Genomic DNA, 22,265 nt, shown 5'->3' on the forward strand with positions numbered 1-22,265 from the left:
AGAGCTCTGCAGAGAGTGATCAACACAGCTCAGAGGATCACTGGTTGCTCTCTACCCTCCCCGGACAATATTGCCAGCTCACGATTAGCTAGCAGGGCGACACACATTGTGAAGGACTCGTAACAACCCGGTCATCACTTCTTTAACCTGCTGCCCTCAGGTCGGCGCTACAGGTCACATAAAGCTAGGACAAATAGGCTCAGAGACAGTTTCTTCCCCAGATCCATAAGCACTAAATACTCTTCACCATAAAACACACTGACTTTAAATCTTCTCATGCAAAATAAATCAATGTGCAATCACCCTGCCCCCTCCACCTGTACGAGCAATACACTTGGCCAGTGCAATTATTTATATACTTTTACTGGCCTTATTATGTTTACTATTTTTATTCAACTTCTTATTGTACTGCTGTTTTTCTTTTGTATATGTGGCACCAAAGGGAGCAGCGCTCCTAATTACATTGTATGCAAGTCATTCAATGACAATAATGGCTTTCTATTCTATTCAAATAGAAGATATAGATCCCTTACAATGAAATTGGAAAAATACAAACTCTGATGAACAACACATGACATATTATATCTTGCCACTATTTATCTAACACAAACTAAGCCTAATGCAGAAGCAGCTTGTGACAAACTAAGAACACTTTTACTGCTTCATGAAGAATTAAAAAGATAAGTAGCAATGGTATCAGCTAATCAAATTCATTTGCAAAACTGATCATGGGCAAGTGTGGCCATCTCTATGAAACAGAAGTTTTGGCAGGTGTGTATTAAGACAGTGTCTAGGAGTAAAGACATCAGTTATGATCTTGGAGAAGCAAATGTCTCTATCTATCAATTTAGGATTGTTTTCCCAAACAATTTGGAGTCCATTATTCAACAAAGACAAAGATAATTCAGAAGTGGAAATCATTTAAGAAAGTTGTCAATCTGCTGCCATTCCCATTTCCCAGATAAGATTCCCACATCAAATCTCAGCTGGGGCCTTTCTGTGTTTATGTTTATACATTTGGCAGACGCTTTTATCCAAAGCGACTCATGGTAGGATAAGGGGGTCTTGCCTAAGGACCACTACTGGAGATAGTACCTTTCATGAGCGATTTGAACCCAGGTCTCCCACACGAAAGGTGGCGATCATACCACTACACTATCCAGTCGCTTTCAGGAGTCTGCATGGTCTTCATCGGTTTGCACTCTGGATTTTCTGGCTTCTTCACAAAGTCTTAAACATGCATATTAAGTGTTTATTCTAAATTGATCTTAAGAGTTTGTGTTAGAGTGCGTGGTTTATTGTCTCATTTGTCTCTAAGTTGGCCCTGTGATGGACTATTGACCTGTCAAGGGTATACCCTGCCTCTCACCAAGTGGCAACTGGGATAGGTTCCAGTCTCACATGACTCTGAATGGAATAAAACAGGTATAGAAAATGGATGGATGTTGGTGTTATTCAAGAACAGTGATTATCAAATAAACTTTTTGTCTATTTATCTTTATATGTCTGCAATACTCAAGCCAAGATTTTTCTCACTCTTTTTTTAATTGCAGCTATGGCTACCCTTTTCAATAAAATATCACTTAAGGTAAAGCAAGAAGCATGCAACATTTCTATATCAGAATCAGTTGGTCTGTGATCAAACTAATGGTCTTTTGAAGACAGCTTTGAGTGGACGTTTAGCATATTACTTCCACCTGGCCTGAGTTGGTTGCTCTGCCTCAGCCTGGCTTCGATATTAAATTATATTTATATTATATATTATTTGCAGGTACAAAGACAAAGGGAATTGACTAGTTCCAGAAAGGGGTTCACATGGTTTCAATAATTAGGGCTGGCTTTACACCAGGAACCTCTGTGCATTGTAAGTGCTTTGCTGAACTGCTTTGTCACAGTTGGATGTCTGTATTTACATATGAGACTTGAGAAGTGGAAGCCATTCCACCTATTTTCCCATCCATCCCTCTGTTTTCTGTGCCCGTTTAATCCAACTCAGGGTTGCAATGGGGCTGGAGCCTATCCCAGCTGTCATTGGGCGAGAGGCAGGGTACACCCTGGACAGGTCATCAGTCCATCACAACAACCATCCACACTCACCATCATTTCTAGGGTCAATTTAAAGTCACCAGTTAACCAGATATCCTTCTTTTTGAGCGGCAAGAGGAAGCCAGAGTACCCAGAGAGAACCCATGCATACACAGGGAGAGCATGCAAATTCCACACTGAAAGGCCCCAGCCAGGAGTCGGACCTGGAACCCTCTGGTTGTGAGGTGACAGCGCAAACCACCACATTGTGCAGTAACCAATACAGATTTCTGTCATCTGACTTGCAGGCCTTGATTTCTAATTATAACATATGATAACCCTGGAGAATATGCAGAACCTCCGTCGAGACATTATGGTTCTATAAACTGCTCTGGTATCATCATAATATGGAACATAAGTCATAGCCATTTGTCTGGGCTCTAGTACCATCCTTATTCTGTTAATTTTGTTAGCAGCTGAACAAGGATGAAAACTATTCTATATGACCAGAGCCTGGCAGTTTGGCTCTTCCTGCAGCTAGCTGTAGGCCTCCACCAGGGCTGGATTGTGGTGTTCCACCTGGTGAATGCTTTGAGTTATGCTTTTCTTCAAATTTACTAAGATAATCAGAATTTCCATCTTGTTGTCATATTCATTTTCATATTCCCCTTCAGTAACCTATCTGTCACATTGTCTATCTTAAAGGCCTTCTGAACAGTATACTTTTTGCATAGAGTGATGGTGGAGGATTGAAGATTACTTAACATATACACTGCGAACACTGTGTTCTACGTTCTATGTGAGTTCTATGTGTTCAACTTAAAAGGGTAGGTGACCTTCATATTTTCATAAAGTGGTGTCAGTTATTGCACTTCAAAACACAAGAAAAGGAAAAAGACTGGATTTTGCGTCTGCATGTGTTTGTTTTTGTGTGCGTGTCCTCACTGTCTCACGGTCCAGTTGCTTTTTGACTTTAATGACACCACTTTCTGGTTCAATGGAAAACTGGTTGTCCTGATCTCCGCTGATAATGGAGTAGAGGATGGCTCCATTCATATGACTGTCAACATCCTCTGCTTCCAACTGCAAAAACACACATACATAGAATATTACAATTCACATGTGAAGCAAAGCCTGAAAGAAGTAAAGATGGGCAAAGGTGCACCAACTTGTAAGAAATTGTAGAGGAATTTTAGAATAATGTGCCGCAATCTAAGATTTTGAATATTCTTTCATGAGTATATAATTTTAACATAAAATTATTCTGAGAATCTTTTTAGATATGTCTGTTCACAAGACACAAAGCTAAAAATCAATATTGGATGCCTTTGGGTGACAATGCATAGCAACAGTTCTGTCAAAAAAAAAAAAATCACTGTATGAGCTCATCTACAAATGCAGGTTAAAGATCTATCATAGACCTAGACCTAGACCTAGAAATGCTGGTGTCATTGCTAGGCAAGATCTTATTTGAAATGGAAAGAGGCAGAGTGGACAATTTTTGGAAATCATGCAAAACATGTTGTCCGGACTATAGAGGAGGGGGACCATCTGGCTTTTTATCAATGCTCAGTTCAAAAGCCTGCATCTCTGATGGTACAGGAGTGGATCGCAACTTGAAGAACTGGCATTTTGGATAACTGCAAAGGCAACATCAATGTTGAAAGATATATACAGGTTTTTGAGCAATATTTGCTCCCATCAAGAAAACCTCTATTTCAGGGAAAGCCTTGCATACTTAAGCAAGAAAATGACTTGAATGCAATGATTTGCATCAATTATTGCAAATTCGGTCACAGTTTTATTTTTAACTGGGGTTGTACTTTTTATTCAACTTCTCCCAAGACAAAAAAAAATTATATATTTTTTTACTCCCACAAAGACTTTCCCAATAATTAAATAAACTTATTCACGGGAAAACATTGTTCCACCTGCTTTCCCCTTGGAAAATGGAATTTGGAAAAATAATTTGCAATTCTATAAGTGTTTGTAGGGGAAAGTCATTGAGATATGAGCACAGGGAAGTAAGGTAGCTTTGGCAACTTAATTTTAGTTACTAAACACTTGTATATCTTCTCTGAACTGTCCTAATTGTATATGTCACGGTCTATAGCGGTGGAACATAAAAGAAAAAGAAAGAGCTGAGAAAGAGAGAGAAGAAAGATTATATACTGTGCTCATAGAGGAGCCAGGTATCATTAAAAAGAAAAGACAAACATCCATTGAAGACCTAGAAGGAGTGGTAGCTTCACAAAGGAAAACTCTTGTGGAAAATAAGATTTTGCCAAACACCACTCAGACAAGGCCACCAAAAATAAGCCTGTCACTTGTTTGAAATCCAAGGTCTAAAAACAAGCTTAAAAGTGCAAAGACCTGAAAGGGTGTTCCAGGAGACATAAAATCCCAATAAGCAGGCTGTCTGGGGATTCGGAAGGGTTTGTCATGACCTGACTTGGCTTGAAGGTGTGTTCCGAGGTTCAGGCTGGGTGAGCAGGTTTCCTCAGTTTCCAGGGTGGAGCCTGCTGTCACACCTGTTCTTCATCTATAGTAATTAAGATCAAGACTTAAGCAGCAGCAGGAGCACCAGTCTTCCCCAGATTGTTGTACCATCTCCATGGTAATCAGGCCTCATCATTCCTGTTCTTTCTGGAACCTGTTTCGTTTTGGACCTTCAAGCTAACTTCAAGCTAACTCCATTTACGCCTGCCACATACTCTCCTGCGCCATCCGGTTCTTTTCATTTACCTGGCTCCGGACCCTATGTTTATCACTGGCTTATAATAAAATAAAATAATTGTCTTTTAACACTGAATCTCGCTATTGAGTCCTTTCCTGTTTTGGCTGACGCCACGTGACAGGGCACAAGCCAAGAGACTTCGTTGCAGGGTTTCTGCAAGAACTGCTATCTTTTAACATGAAGCCACATATTGATAAATTAATTGGACCTTCTGGAGCTGACTCTCTAAACACTTTGGTGGGGAGTATCAGCTTATAGACTAGGTGGGGGACCTCATCTGTAACACCTTTCCTCACTTTGCTCTCTTTTCCCCCTGTTTAATTTCTCAAATGATTTTATGTACATGTGACATTATTGTGGTTATTAACTTGTGTTTCCCTGTTCCAACAGGTATCCTTTGAATGGTGTTATGGTGTTTTTCCCCCCTCTTTTCTGTCTTCTCAAACCCCAGCTGGTCGAGGTGGATGGCCACCCTTCCTAGTTCTGGTTCTGCCAGAGGTTTCTTCCTGTTAAAAGGGAGTCGTTCCTTTCCACAGTCCCTCAGGCTCAGGACGGGAGATTGGACTGAAGACAAGTTTCGGTGCAATCTGTTGGTTTCCTTAGCTAGGATATTGTTTTTGAATTGGCTCTACATGAATGAATTGGATTATTTTGAAATTAACTAATTGGATTTCATTGGCTTATGATTACAATGAATTGAATTCCAATTGGCTTGAAATGGACTACATTATTTAAGTGCCTTGAGAGGACATTTGTTGAAATTTGGCGCTATATAAATAAAATTGAATTGAATATTGTCACTCCAAAAACTTATGAAAGTGATAGATAGATATCCATCTCCCGCCTTGACTACTGCAATGCTCTCCTAACTGGTTTCCCAGCCTGTGCTGTGAACACAACTCAGCCCCTCCGATCGTTGCAGGATTGCCATCTACACCAAACTCTTTTCATGTGTCATTCCACGATGGTGGAAACTTACCGAGCACTACCAGAACAGGGGCGTCCCTGTCTACCTTCAAGAAACTCTTGAAAACCCAGCTTTTCAGAGAGCATATCCTATCCTGGCAATTACCTTGTACTCCCCTACCCCCTCTGTCTCTGCACATTATCTTTCTGTAATTTCCTGTATGCCTGCACTCTATCTCTACTCTGTCACCTCTGACAGAGTCGGACTAGTGGGTTCTTCCTATTTAGTTTATTGATAGCTTTTTATATAGCTTGTTATATCTTCATTTGTAAGTCACTTTGGATAAAAGCATCTGCTAAATGCATAAACATAAACATAATTCCAATAATTCTTCTAAAAGTAAGTTTTTTCACCCTAAATCCAACCACCTACTCCTCCTTTTTATAACTCCCCCTTCCATTTACCCTTACCCTAAGATCACAGGACCAAAGCCCTAACCTTAAGCCTCCTCCCCAGGATCCCCAATGAAAAATTAATTTGAATAATTTCAACAATTTTTCCAAAACTTTTTTGCCCTAAATTTGACCACTTGCTCTCCATTTTGTATATCTTTCCCTTCCATTTACCCTTACCCTAAGGTCACAGGACCATGCCCTAAAACCTAAGTCCACCGTTATCATGCCACGCTCCCAAAAATAGTTATGAATCTTAAGACGTGCTGTATGAGTGTGTGTGAGTGGGGTGAATGCGGCATGTAGTGAAGCGCTTCAGCTAGACTAGAAAAGCGCTATACAAGTACAAGTCCATTTACCATTTACCATCTCTTTCAACCTCTCTCTCCTGCTCACCCCTCCACTGCCTTCACATGCACAAACCAATGGTCTTGAACCTATTGCATACATCCCAAAAACAATTACCTCAAAGGAAACCTTGGTCTCCTATCGCACCCTGCAGCACACTACACCTCAAAGACATAACCCGCCCCCCTTTCCACTCTCTTTCCCATCTCTCCCCTGTTCCCTCCGCACCACCCAACATACACGAACCAAGGGTCTCGAACCCATTGTATACATCCCATAAACAATAACCTGCACCACCCACCACAAAGGAACCCCTGGCCACCTATCGCACCCTTCAGCACACTACACCTCAAAGACATAACCCGCCCGTCTCTCCTTCTTCCCCCCTCTTCCTGGCAGCACATAACATACACGCATAAGGACCCCCGAGTCTATTGCACCCACAGTCAACACATCTCAAATCACAAGTAGTTTCCCACGGCCTCCTGAGTTACTTCAAGACCATGCCAGTATACGCAACAATTACCAGCCAGATCACGAGTTGTAGTGTGCACCCCCTTGATTTCTACACCAAACTCCATGACAGTTAACTAGTTGTGTAGGAGGGAGACCACTGAGTAATAACTCTCAAACCTAACCCAGAATAATAAAAATGATTTCTGGTCCATACCAGGACTTAACATTACGTAAATTCAAGCTCAAATGAACAACAATACATGACATACTCTATTACACGCATTATTCATGAGTGCATTTCACTTTGTGCCACTAGATGGGACGTACGTCACTAGACTGTGCCCTGGAGCCACAAAAAGGAACAAGAGGAAGCAACAGCTGGTAATGGCAGTAGCAGCAAAGAGCATGAAGATAAGTAGTAGCAAACATACAGTAATTATAACCATTACCTTCACCACCACCCCCTCCCAAAAAGGAACTGTGTTCAGAAGCAAAGGTACGTAATGACAAAAAAGAGCTTAAACTAAAGTGAATATTGGTATTGTTTTTCTTCAATGGAGAAAGCTTTTGGGCAGTAAAGGACTGACTTTTGAAGCAGGCTTTTTTTCTGGACCTGTAAGTTAACAGCCTGTATTGATTGATTGATATTGACACTGGATGCAGCTTACATTGTGGCTATAACTTTTCTCAGCTGATTCCATAATGTCAACTTACTGTGTGTTACTGCTCTCTTTAAACCTGTGAATTACCAAAGAGAAACAGCGGAGGGTTAACAAAGACGTGATTTTTGCCCAGTAAGGTGGAGACGATACGTGTATCATTTAAATTTTATATGTATGAAGGAAAGCTGTGTTATTGAGCCTGGCTTGCACATTATGAGTACTAGGATCAAAATTAGCCTTGATGAGATGAGATGAGAAGAGATCTAAGGGTAAAAAATTACGAACAATCCAGTCTCAAGAGATAATGAAAGTAAATCTAACAGGAATCAAGGATATTTTTTTTACACAAGGATGGAGCAACAGAAAAAGTTTCCTAAACTCAAATTTGCTTTCTGGTTATATAATATTTCAAGACATCATCAGCATTTGCTGTAAAGCTATCTAATTCTTGATCTGAGGCACTGCACAGCACTTATGGACCACTTCTGTTCAGTCATCAGACATGCATGCACAGAAAAATGGCATAATTCTTTCAACTTACCTGTACCACAAACGTTCCAATAATGGCATCTTCTGACACCACTGCAGTGTAAAGGTCATGGTTAAACATGGGTGCATTGTCGTTGACATCTGTTAGGTTTATGTTCACTGTAGTAATGGCGTTCAAAGTTGGCGTGCCACCATCACGAGCCTCCACTGTTAGGAAGTAGTCCGTGCAGGTTTCATAGTCCAGAGGCTTAGCAACTAAAATGGTACCTGAGTAAGTGTGAGGAGAAAGAGACAGTGAGCAGAATTATATACTTTTGTAAAATATAGTTTAAAAAATGTCAAGTGTTTTGTCTAGGGTAATTGAAGGAGTTAAAGTCAAGCATTAACATTAATATGAGGCATTAATGTTCCTCAAATACACTTTATAAAATAGATTGACATAGGCTTTAGGTCTAAGAATGAAGTCAATATATGTCTTGAATATGCATACTTTCCATTTTTTCAATGACTTTTCCCAAATTCTAAAATGTCTCAGCAATAGTGGCAGCATGTAGCAGTTGATCTATACATTAATATGCATCACATTATTTTTTCACCAAGACATGGCTGCAGAAGCAGCTCCTAACACCTCTTTACTCAGTTTTAAGACTATCAGGGTAGACAGAGATTGCAGCCAGAGAGATGTTGACCTGTTGGCTTTTTGTTTCTGTCCATGTCTAATAAGAGAGTTCACCGATGTTACCTGCTGATGCTGTGTATGGCATCATTAGCAAAGTTGTTGACAAGCTACAAAAACAACACTCCAAACTATTCACAGTGATCTCTGAACATCTCAACCACAGCTCTCTGTGAACCTTCAACTGTCTAAATTTCAGTGGATGTTTATCTTATTTTATGTTATTTTCTTATTTTATGTTTAGTAATTTACTGATGACTAAATCTCAAGAACAGAAAGGCGTAGAGGGGATGAGAAGAGATAAGAGAAGTTGCGTAACAGCAGAATTTTGGTAAAGGAATCCAGGGAAGGAGACTTAGAGTGGGAGTAGAGTTCAGAAAGGTTAAGCTCCTTGACCCACTAGTTATGGACAGCTGTGTCCAACTGGAAGCTTGGTGGTTCAATCCCTAGCTCCTCCACCTGTCAAAGTGTACTTGGACAAAACACTGAAGCCCTAACCCTGTTCTTTGGAGACCAAAACTGCCACAATTAACAATAAATACAGAAGTAAATAAATGTCTCAATAAATTAATTAATGTGCCAACAAATGCACCAAAAAACTTAAAGAGTAGTTTTGACAATTACTACGGTATGAGATTCAGGTGTAAAATAATATTTGTATTTTATTTTTAACAATTACTGTGATGGACTGGTGACCTGTCCAGGGTGTACCCCGCCTCTCGCCCAATGACAACTGGGATAGGCTCCAGCAGCCTCTCTACTCTAGTAGCGACTCTACTGGATTAAGCGGGTATAGAAAATGGATGGATCTTATTTTTAGTAGTTCTTAAAAAAAATCTTTTTATTTTATTTTTTATTTTTTTCCATCACTATTACTTGCCCTTTGCATTTTCTCCTCATTTATTTCCCCTAACTCCATTCATCCCCATATATTTCTTTTTCTTTTTCTTTTTCCTGCTTCTCTTTTCTTTTATTGCCTGCCACTTGGCATCAGGTAAGCAATCAGTGGGTCTACATGATGAGATTAATTCGATTATAGCTATAGTTGGATTATGCTCCTTATTTTAGCAAAGGCAATTATCCAAGTATACATGGAGGTGAATAAATGGAATCATTGGCACAAAGAATGTCACATCCCAGTACAATTGGTGGCGCTGTACCCATTTCAACTATTGCTAATAGAGCCACTTCCGGTTGACCTCTTCAGCACCAACAACAACAAGAAGCTCGGGCATTTGAAAAAGATGGCGAACGAAGAGCAAGATGAAGCTATGTCCCTCTACATTTCGTTTGTGATAAGCAGGGTTCAACATGAACCGAGCCTGTTGTTTCTTTCCGACAGCGGTGACAACAACAGTAACATCGTCTCCTTTGACTTTACGACACTGGGACAAAATCTCGAGCATGCGCAGAACGCAAAATTCAATTCACCACGTCCTTCACCGTCTACAAGCACGTTTAGTGTGACTATCAACCGAGTTATCGCGGGGTCTTAATACGACTGCAAGTCACCCAATCCGGTCCAATTTTTAGTCAGACTAAGGTGTATACATGAACTTGATAACTCAGTCATTTTGTAATTTAGCCATTAATCCAATTTTTTAATCCACTGACTGTTTCACACCGTGTCATTGGTTCTGCTTGATCAAAGCTTTGTGTTCTGGGCTCGACTATGCATGCCTTGTCCTGTACCTGCCAGTGGTCAAAGATGGAAGTTGAAGCGCATATTTTGAAAATTAGCGGTAGAAGAAGAAAATAAATGGCTACCGGCCATCAAGACTGTCTGAATTAAGTGATTGGGAGACTGAATTTTGCATTAACAATAATGATGTAGCCCTACTGTGGGCATTGCACAAAATGGCCACGGTTCTAAATACTTAACACTGAAGGCAACATAGTTTGCTTCAGCTGAGCTGACAAAGTACAAAACACAAAATGCCACACACAATTCAAACCATGTGAAAACCTGGGAAAGCAAATACACAATAAGGTGACTTGTGTCTGTATCCTCCCTGCCATTGTTGTTTAAAGCCCGACACTGACTCAGTAGCTGTCACGTGACAAATTAACGAACGAGAACGATCGTTCAGCCCTGTCACGTGGCAGCTGGTAGAGAACAAGGGAATGTAAAACTCACATTGATTTTGACAATTAGTAACACAATTAAGTTAGAAAAAAAGTAACAATAAGTTCCTTAAAATGTTCATAGTGCATTTATTGTTTCTTGTTATTATTATTATTATTATATTATTGTCTTTATTATGATCATAATTATATTCTATTATTTTATGGTAGAGTATAACACAAAATCAATATGCTGATATAATTTAAAAGTATCTATTCACATTATTACATTATTATTTATCTATTTACACACTTCACGCATTATATACACAAGAACACTATACATATCTACAAGAACCGAAGACCACTAATTAATTATGATTTCATGACAAATGAATAAACATCACAAATCAGACATCATTCATTTCCTCCTTCGTTTCTCAGTCCACAGTAGAGCCCTGTGCGGGACTGTTTTCTTTATCCCGCTCCCGCTGAATTTCTGACCATTACCGCCCGCAAAGTGTGTTACACTCCCGCCCGCAGCCGCAAAACTTTGAGAATTTATGGATTAGGGATTTTGTGTCTTCTCCCATCCCGCAGGAGAAAACACGTCATTTTATAGGCTATTAATAAAGAGATTCACAGACAATTGAGAAACTTCTCCAAATGTCAGACTTGCCTTGCTTTGTCTTTGTGCTGTAAAGACCTTCTTTGAGCTTCCTTTCCACATCATTTATTGACATCCTGTCTCTAGGCTACATCCCGATCTCACCGTGTTTTTAGCTGCCTGCCCCCAATGCAGTCTGTAGTCCACAGCCCGCAGCTGAGCAGCAGTCACATGACAAATGAACGAAACAGCGATCCGTATGAATGATCCGGTTTGTGAAACTGTTGTGCCTACTGCTCTTCAGCCTGTCACGTGACAAATGAACGAAGACCCAAGGAGTTGAGTCGTAAACGAATCAATACTGTTTCCTGTCCTGCTGACTGAGTTTATGCAGCTGCCGCCTGCCATGTGGCGAGGAAAGGTACTGCATGAAAATGAACGAATCACTCACTGAGACGACTCGTTACTCCCGAGTCATATAAAAGATTAGTTAATATCGAACGAATCGTTCGCGAACGACACATCACTATCACGTACATATATCATGCAGCCAGAGTAAGTCGTGTCCTTCTCTAACTGGATACCAGAAAAAGAAAGAAAGAAAAGAGAGGGAGAGAGAATTAAGTGAGGGGAAGCAGCTTCTTATTAATTTCTTTGAGAAGAGAGGTGAGCAGCACAACTGAACTAGTACATAGTTTGAGGTGTTATCAGCAGCAGTTGTCGGGGAGCATAAAAAAGTCCGACCGTCCATCTCTCCGATTATCCATTGACTTTTCTAGGCCCATTGGCTGATTGCGTATTGCTCCGACCAAAATAATCCCTGTATTCTGACCAGGGCTCAATCCGAACATCCATAATTCCGATTTTGGACCGGACGAGCTCTGGGTCAGTTTGGAAATTTCACATAAAATAAGAACAAAATGGCTTCAAAAACAGCAATGTGCCAAAACATGCCTTTATCTGTCAGTTATGGAACTTATTTCTTGGCTTTTCATTCACAGTTTTCACACTCGGGAATCGGGATAAAATGAATAAATAAAATTAAACTTAGCGCAACAGCCTGGCACTAGTGCAAAATCTTATAAATATTGTTTGAAATACAATAAGCCTGCCTGAATAAATAAAAACAATTATACAACAATGAAAAATAAACAGAATAGAAGTCAAACTGAATGGGCTTCAGAAAGTGCACATGCAGCAAAAAAAGAGAAAGAAAAAAGGAGATGATGTCTTCATTGCTGAGACGCTCTGCATGCAGCCTCCAGCTTAAGTTAAGAAAAAGAAAAAAAAAATCACTTCTTCACATGAAAAGTGGTCTACTTCACCTGTGGTTGTTTGATTCTTTTGAGGTTGTGTGCCAGGAAAACCAACTTGTTGTTGGTCGGGAAAAGTGCGATCCTTGATTTCTTGGCAATGAAACCCGCCTTCGAAAATATCATCTCTGATGGCGTTGACATGGAGGGGATGCTGTGAAATCTTCTAGCAGGTCTTGGCAACTTTGGATATCTATCCTCGTTTTTCTTCCACCATTCCAGGGGGCCTCTGTTGCACTCAGTGAAGTCCTTGAAATAGGCCTTCATCTCGCTCGTCTCATCCTGTTCCTCCTCATCTTATTCTGGCCAGCAGCATAGCCATCACAGTGTCCTGTTTTGGAGTAGTCGGCCCAGGATCCACCGTGTCACTTTCCTCCTTGCAAGACCTAGCAGTTAGACTCTCAGCTACTTGTGCCACCGCTGAATATGCCTCATCTCTTTGGTCGTCTGAGAGAAAGGAGAGCTTCTTGAAGCGTGGGTGCGGCAAACAAGGTCATAAGGGGTCCTGCTTCAGCAAAGCTGTAACGTGTTGCCTGCGCAGCGCAACCCTTTCGTATTTCCCCAGGTGCTGGACCAACTGGTTGGTGCACGCAACCATGTTTGCTGCGTTGTCATGCACCACAGAAATTATCTTGGTACTTGTAATGTCCCACTCGCAAATGATCTCTGTCAGTTCTCGTGCAATGTGTTCAGCTGTGTGACTGTCCTCCATTTCTTTTGTTTCTAAAACGAAACTCTCCAGTCACCAGTCTCCAGTGATGAAATGTGATGTGACTGTGAGATAAGCCTCCATCTGAAGCGAGGTCCAGATATCAGTTGTGAAACTCACAGCTTCACTGTAATGTATTGCCTGTATGTTTCTGACCGTGTCGATAAATATTTTGTGTGCACGACATCCATCACTGTAGCTCTTGTAGGGACGGTGTAGCCTGGCTAAAGTGTGCGCAAGAGATCTTTAAATCCCTCACCCTCAACAATGCGCACAGGCCTCAAATCAAGTGCCACAAACTCTGCAATCTTTTGAGTAATTTATTTTTTTCTCTTCTCTGAAAGTGGTGGTCTCAAATCTTCATATTGCTCTTTGGCCGCAACCAGAAACGAGAGTCGAGATGGGATAAATGCTAAAATAGTACTTCATATTTATAACAATACAAAAACTGTGGACAGAATCCCATATATGTGACTAGTATTGAAGAAAGCACCCAGTGATGGAATGGATGGAACACATGAGGTTCTTTCTCTGGGCAGCCATGTCTGGAGGAGGAATTCAAAGTAAACACAAGAAACTTGTGATACAAAAAAAAAAGGACCAGACTCGGTGAATAATTCCCTAAATTCAACAATTAAACTTCTAATACTGGCTCAGAACCTAATGAAGAACCTCCTGATCCCTATAATCCCTATATAGACCAGTGAGCAGTGTTGACCAACATGTCATTGGGGTCATCAGGTGGGAACCTCCTTTCATCAGTGTTTTCATCGAGTTGGGCCCACGACACCTTCAGGAGGCTAGACAGTGATCACTGGCATCCCAGAGTCACTCCCCTAATGACCGCAATCACTGCTCCTCACACCACAACAACCATCTTTTCTTCCACAAGCAGCATTATTATCAGCTACCCCAGCCTCTCACCAGCTGCACACCAGGCATAGCGGTGGGGGGATACAAACAAGGTTGACCTCTGCAAAAAAAAGAAAAAGCAACCCTATTCTGACCACTTTATTAATCCTGATTAATACTCATGCCAGCCAACCTGCCACCAACCTGCCCAATCAGCAACTCCAGTACCTGAAGAAGCATTTAAGAGTGAATAGAAACATAGTAGACCAGTGGGGTTAATGCAGTCAGGCATTGTTAACTTAAGAGCTTGATGCCCTAACTAAACTGACCACCAGCGGCTGCCACTGCTGAAAAAGGTGGGATTGTAATAAGGTTTTAACAAGTTAACATGACAGGGCTGAGTGGATTTCCTACGGTTTGGTGTAGACAGAACATAATTCTGGTCAGAAATCTGACGCAGCACAGTAAAGGGACCAGAAAACTTAGCCTGAAATGGCAAACTAATCAAAGGTAGCCAGGCCAGAACCTGATCGCCTGGACTAAAGACACGGTCTTCTGCTTTCTGATCATACACATGCTTCATTTTACTCTTTGACGGGGGTTCTGATTTTGCACTGGTGTCATGCAACAGCGCTATTGGACCTCAAACTGCATGGCAAAAAACAAACTCATTGAGGCTAAATCTGGTACTGTCCTGCACAACTTCCCTGGCAGTCAACAGAAGCCACAGCAATCCTTCCTCCCAGTCTTGAGACAACTACGTAACAGAGGCTTAATAGTTTGATGGACTCACTCAGGAGCTCCCTGGTTCTGTGCATGGTAAGCAGAAGACATATTATGGTGGTCACTCTCGATAACTTTTGGAATATTGGAAATATAAATGAACTGGGTAAGTGCTTTAACCACCAACTTAGTTGTGATACTCCGCAGAGGATATGCAGCTAGATAACACATGCTCTGGCACATCACAGTAAGCAAGTAGTTACTACCTTGGAACGAAGCAAAGGGTCCAATACAATTAACTATCAAGTACTCAAATGGCTGTGAAATCGCTGGAACGGGACAAAGTGAAGCAGGCTTTATGATTTGGTTGGGTTTACCCGTGACCAGACAAGTGTGGCACAATTAAATAACCCAGGACACATCTCTCCTTAATCAAGGCCAAAAAAAATACCTTAATAAGTTTTACGAACACCAAGATGTCTCAACTGGTTATGTGCTATCATAAGTTACAATGAAATTTTTTCAGGAACAACAATCTGAAAAATCAGCTTCCCCATTAAACCTTCACCATGTGGTGAACATTTCCTCACCAGAAGGCTATCCTGCAACAAATAACCACTGGCAGCGCTTCTCTCCTCTTCCGTGGAGAGAACAGCGTCAAACAGCTGGCTCAAGGAAAGATCAGCTCTCTGATCGGACACATCACAACGAGAAACCAACAATAATGAGTCTGGGATTTTCATAACATCAATCTGACTCATCCCTTCATCCTGCTCACGCTTTATAGTCCGCTTTACAGTGCAAGTCATGAACACTTCAGGGAAATAGTGAGCGTTCTCATTCAAGACATCGGTGTCTCAATCGGTGAAGATGACACTACTGAAGGCTGTGGACCTTCAGCCCACACACCGGTACCAGCCAAACTGTTCCAAAGAATGACACCCACCCCTTCTATTGGCAGTTCAGGACGGACACCCATGGTGACCTCACCCCACACCAAACTAAAATAAGAGAATGTAGTGGAACAGGCTCAACATTTAATCCCATACCCTGCATTAGAACAAAGTCTCCTGTGTCAGAGTTGTCAGAAAATGGTAACAAAGGGCTCAATATGTGTGAATCGTACGCAGCGGTGTCTCTCAAAACTTTTACAGTTATGTTACTAACAACCAGTGAAACATGGCCATCTGACACGAATTCTGAGAAGTCAGGCACCTCTCCAAACTTCAATTGCTGAGAAAGAGAGTCATGGTCAGGTTCCACAGACACAACACAGACACTTGAGTTAACTTGACCCCTCCTATTTATTTTCGGGCAGTCAGCTTTTCAGTGACCCCAACCCTTACAGTAGTTAGAGACTTTTGAAGAGTCAAACTGCAACTGGCCACATTTGCAATACTCAGGCTTTGCAGGCATCGTGGATGCTGTGTCTGATCCCACTTACCCAAAGCAGGATACGTACCAAACCCCTCGGGAACCCTGAAATCATCCTAGTGGGTCAACACCTATTTGTCAGCCAGTGTGGTGGCTGCAGCAGCAGTCTTAACTTTGTGTTTTTTGATACAGAAAAAATACTTCATTCATCCCCCAGTGGGGATACAATAATAACAATCAATGACATAATAAATAAATGTGAGAAGAACATTTCAGCAGTCACTGTTAAAAAGCCTTATGGCTGTGGGGACAAAGGACCTCCTGAACCTCTCAGTCCTGCAGCCTCTCACTGCTGCTGCTCCTCTGTCCTGCCAGGATGCTGTGGAGAGGATGTCTATTAATATCCAAAACAGAATATAATTTCCTCCTCATCCATTGCTCTACCACAGCACTGAGAGGGTCTAGTCTTCTGCTTACAACAGAACTGGCCTTTTTTACCAGTTTGTCCAGGCTCCTACAGTTTTTGTCTGTAGTGCAACTCCCCCAGCAGACAACAGCATAGAACAGTGCACTCTCAATTATAGTGTGATAAAACATGCATATCATATCACTACAGACATTGAAGGACCTGAGCTGTCTCAGGAAGAAGAGACGGTTTCCCTAATTTGGGCACCGGTGTGAGACAAGAAGTTTTCCACAGCACCGGGACTTTTTCCATCTGAAGGCTCATATTGAAGAGCCTATGAAGAGGGACTGCTAGTTGACCAGCAGTCCCTCAGAAGCCTTGGACAGAATCCATCTGGGCCTGCAGCACTCCCTGACTGAAGTCTCCTGAGCTCAGCTCCAACCTCCTCTATAGTTAAACAAAGAGATTGTAGCGGAGGGATGACAACAGGAGTGATGTTGCTATCAATTTTAGAGATGGGGGTGGGGGTGCAGCTGGACAGATTAGGGTATGTGGTGGGAGTTGCTGCAGAGGTGGAGGTACAGCTGAACTGAGGAGGCCAGGCGGTGGGAGCAGCCACAGATGTGGAGGTGCAGCTGTGCTCAGGATGCCTGGTGCTGGAAGCTGCCGCAGAGGTGGATGTGCAGCTGGGCTCAGGATGCCTGGTTGTGGAAACTGCCGCAGAGGTGGAGCTACAGCTGGACAGAAGAAGCCTGTTAGTGAGAGCTGCTACAGAAGTGCAGGTGCAGTCAGGTGGAGGAGGAGGCTTGGCGATGCGATTTGCCATTGAGGTGGAAGTACAGCTGGGCAGTGGAAGCAGTATAGAGGAAGCAGCTGCAGTGGTGGGGGTGGAGGGAGCAGCAGCAGAGGTGAAAAAAGCCACACTATCAAACCTGTTGAAATATTGGTTAAATGTTTTGGCTCTGTCATCATCACCTTCCACAGACAGAGTTTTTCAGTCTACCTTTTTCTTGTACTCCACCTTAGCTCGACGTAGTGTCTTTTTAAGCTCCCGTGGTACATTCCTCCACCTTTCTCCATCCCCATTCTGGAACGCCCTCTTTTTCTGGTTCAGGAGGTCTGTGATGTCACTGGTGATCCATGGTTTATTATTAGGATAGCACCTTGCAGTCCTCACTGGAATCACAGTGTCCCTACAGAAGTTAATGTAGTCAGAGATGGTGCTGACCCTCCTTTCCATGTCAGTGTCCATTTCTTCTTCCTCCAGCAGTACAGCCCAGTCTGTGACATCAAAGCAGTCTCTCAAAGCATCATACATTTCTGGTGACCACTTCCTGAAAGATCTGGTAGTAACAGGAAGGCTTTGTACTCAAGGTCTGTATGTGGGTTGTAGATATACCATGCTGTGATCAGATCAGGGGTGGAAGACATTAGCATAAAACAGATCCGTCTTTTCTACACGTGTAGGACAGTCCACATACTGTACAAAGCCAGTCAGACAGGAGGCTAGAGAGAATCCCCTCTGGTTGAAATCCCCTGTGATTGCAATGAATGCCTCAGGATGCTGGGTCTGTATCGTAGCAAAGGCACACGCCATTGTTGGTGCTGCCCTCGGTGGAAAGTAAACAACGATGATAACTGTATATGGGAACCCTCTGGGCGCATAGAACGCACGGAAACCAACTGACAGCAGTTCAGTGTTTGGACAAGACAACATATCCTCTCCTTAACGGTCACATTGCGTGGGTTAACCTATCTCTGATTAAAAAAACAGGATAATACCCCTGCCTTTCTGCTTACCGCTCGTACTATGGTCCCGATCCGCTTGTACTGCTGTGAAGCCGGGTATGTCCACATGAGTCTGGTGTGTTGTTGTTCAGCCAGGACTCAGACAGACAGATCAAACTGCTCCCCTTATACAGCCGCTGGTTCCACACAAGCACCTCTTGCTCATCACACTTGTTTGGTAGTGAGTTAGAGTTTCCCATAATCACAGAGGGCAGAAAAGGCTTGTACCTCCACTTCCTGTTGTCCCTCTTTGCCTTTAGTTTTGCTCCAGCTCTGCATCCATAGTACAGCTTATTTTGCTCGGTCGGAATTGGATGTTTAATTCCGCGTCCAATCCTTGACAGTGCCAACAGTTCTTCTCTTGTGTACACTGCTGGTAGCAGTGCACATTGTCAAAAAAATAAAAAAATAAAAATAAACGTAAGTAAAAAGTAGATCACTATGAAAGTTTAGATAAAAACTAAAAATTACATATAATTATATGAACGACGAACAAAATTGAGAGCTACACCAACTTGCAGCCGATAAGGCCGGCACATAGCAACCAAATGTATATATAAACTGCTATGTGACTGGGAACAGTTTTTAAATTGCTCTAGAACAACTAAGTCACATAGGGAATTAAAAATGCTAACTCCTAAAGCAGTACTCCACCGACTGAAAAATATACCAATGTTATGCTGATGATACCCAGTTCTATCTGTCATTCCCACCTGACGATCATACAGTCTCAGCACGAATCTCAGACTGTCTCTCTGACACATCAACATGGATGAAAGCCCATCACCTCCAACTTAACCTCCCAAACTGCTTGTCTTCCCAGCCAAACCAACCATACACCACGGCATCTGCATCCAAACTGAGTCCCTATCTCTTGCTGCATCAAAGGTTGCTAGAAACTTGGGTGTCATGACTGATGACCAACTAACCTTCAAAGATCACGTTACTTCGGTTGCTCGTTCGTGCCGCTTTGCATTACTGAACGTAAGAAAGATCAGACCATACCTAACCCAACATGCCCCCCAGCTCCTGGTGCAGGCCATGGTCATCTCCCGCCTTGACTACTGCAATGCTCTCCTAACTGGTTTCCCAGCCTGTGCTGTGAACACAACTCAGCCCCTCCGATCGTTGCAGGATTGCCATCTACACCAAACTCTTTTCATGTGTCATTCCACGATGGTGGAAACTTACCGAGCACTACCAGAACAGGGGCGTCCCTGTCTACCTTCAAGAAACTCTTGAAAACCCAGCTTTTCAGAGAGCATATCCTATCCTGGCAATTACCTTGTACTCCCCTACCCCCTCTGTCTCTGCACATTATCTTTCTGTAATTTCCTGTATGCCTGCACTCTATCTCTACTCTGTCACCTCTGACAGAGTCGGACTAGTGGGTTCTTCCTATGTAGTTTATTGATAGCTTTTTATATAGCTTGTTATATCTTCATTTGTAAGTCGCTTTGGATAAAAGCGTCTGCTAAATGCATAAACATAAACATAACCAGGTCCCTGGCAAACTCAGCATGACTCTACCTACTAGTCTTCTCCCAGGACCTGAACTTTTGATGGTAAGCTTCAGGGACTAATTCATATGCCTTCAACACCGCTGTTTTAACTTTCAGATAGATCCTACCATCTACACCTGACAAAACCCTTCCGCGTTAACCCACATTGTATTAAAAGAGTGCAAGTAGAATCAGACCATCCTCTCCCCTCAGCCACATTTTAAAACGGAGAGAAAAAAGTATACAGGTCCCGCTCACTAACCCTAACCCTAACTGCAGATTACTGGCAACATTCTTTCTGGAGAAAACCTGGTCGGATGAGGAGAGACAGCATAGAAATATAGACAAATCCAAAAACATGACAACCCAGGGTTGAGACCAGGATGCAGAGTTGTAGTCTTACACACTTCTCTGCGGCTTCCCACCTGATGCTGCCCCCCCTCCCAATCAAAAACCACAAAAGGAGCAAATCCTCTTGTGCAAAAAAATATTAAAACAAAAACTTTAACTGAACAAAAACATCAAACTAATAAATGTGGTTTGCTGAATATTAGATCTCTCATTTGGAAGTCTCTGTCAGTGAATGATTTGACCTGTGATCATCATATTGATATATTTTGTCTTACAGAAACCTGGCTGCAGCAGGAGGATCATGTTAGCATTAATGAATCAACTCCCTCTGACTATTTAAATGTTCATGTTCCTCGAACCACAGACAGAGGAGGAGGAGTGGCAGCTATCTTCAGATCAGAGTTACTAATCAGTCCGAGACCCAAGATTAGTTTTAGCTCTTTTGAATCTCTGATTCTCAGTTTTTCCCAAAGTGGAAATCACAAAAATCTCTTGTGTTTGTTGTTGTGTATCGTCCACCTGGCCCTTATTCTGAGTTTCTGTCTTAATTCTCAGAGTTTTTATCCCAGTTAGTGCTGAGTACAGATAAAGTCATTGTAGTGGGTGACTTTAATATTCATGTAGATGTTGAAAATGACAGCCTAAATATTAACTTTAATTCTATATTAGACTCTATTGGATTTTCTCAAAGTGTTCACAGACCTACTCACTGCCTTAATCACACCCTTGACCTTGAGCTGACTTATGGCATTGAGAGTGAACAGTTAACAGTGTTCCCTCATAACTCTGTCTTGTCTGACCATTTTTTAATAACTTTTGAATTTACATTACTTGACTACACGGTTTCTGAGAAGAATTTTACATATAGAAGGTGTCTGTCAGAGAATGCTGTAACCAGATTTAAAGAGTTGATTTCATCATCATTTTCTTCACTGCCATGTGCAGATATGACAGAGGATAGCTACCTAAATTTTACTCCAGTAGAACTTGACTCTCTTGTTGACAGCACTATAGCTTCAATGCGTCCAACACTGGACAATGTTGCCCCTCTGAAAAGGAAGGTAATCAGTCAGAAGAGGTTGGCTCCTTGGTATAATTCACAGCTGCGTTAAAGCAGACTGCAAGAAAGCTGGAGAGACAGTGGCGTTCCTCTAATTTAGAAGAGTCTCAATTAGTCTGGAAAGATAGTTTAATAACGTATAAGAAAGCACTTTGTAAAGCTAGAATTGCTTATCATTGACAGAAGAAAATAAGAACAATCCCAGGTTTCTTTTCAGCACTGTTGCCAGGCTGACAAAGAGTCCGAGCTCTGTTGAGCCATGTATTCCTTTAACTCTCAGCAGTGATGATTTCATGAGATTCTTTATCAATAAAATTGTTTCTATCAGAGAGAAGATTAATGGAATCCTTCCCACTATTATCACTGATGTATCATCAAGTAGAGCAGCTTTAGAAGTATCTTTAGAACCTGATTTGTATTTAGACGGCTTCTGCCCAGTTGATCTCTCTGAGCTAACAACAGCAATAGTCTCTTCTAAACCATCAACTTGTATTTTAGACCCAATCCCAACCAGACTGTTCAAGGAGGTTTTCCTCTTAATTGACACTTCCATATTGGATTTGATCAATCTGTCTTTGTTGACAGGATATGTACCTCAGACTTTTAAGGTTGCTGTAATTAAACCTTTACTTAACAAACCTGCTCTTGATTAATAAGTGTTGGCTAATTATCGACCTATATCCAATCTCCCTTTTTTGTCTAAAGTTCTAAATAGTTGCAGCTCAACTTTGTGATCATTTACATTGAAATATTCTGTTTGAAGA

The 22,265-nt window shown here is 41.8% G+C and overlaps 1 protein-coding gene across 2 annotated transcripts in view; it reads right to left on the reverse strand.

The window, feature by feature from the left end:
* LOC140314812 (protocadherin Fat 3-like) overlaps nt 1–22,265 on the reverse strand; it is a 217,785-nt gene that overhangs the window by 75,076 nt on the left and 120,444 nt on the right. For both annotated transcript variants that reach the window (XM_072393187.1, XM_072393186.1), the window contains exons 17-18: nt 8,129–8,343; nt 2,971–3,108 (exon numbers count right to left, since the gene is read on the reverse strand). In XM_072393187.1, coding sequence (XP_072249288.1) covers nt 2,971–3,108; nt 8,129–8,343 — 353 coding nt within the window. The remainder of the gene's footprint in view (nt 1–2,970; nt 3,109–8,128; nt 8,344–22,265) is intronic.

This window comes from Leuresthes tenuis, unplaced genomic scaffold (assembly GCF_036924035.1).
Source record: "Leuresthes tenuis unplaced genomic scaffold, fLeuTen1.0.hap1 SCAF_9, whole genome shotgun sequence".
Taxonomy (NCBI): Eukaryota; Metazoa; Chordata; class Actinopteri; order Atheriniformes; family Atherinopsidae; genus Leuresthes; species Leuresthes tenuis.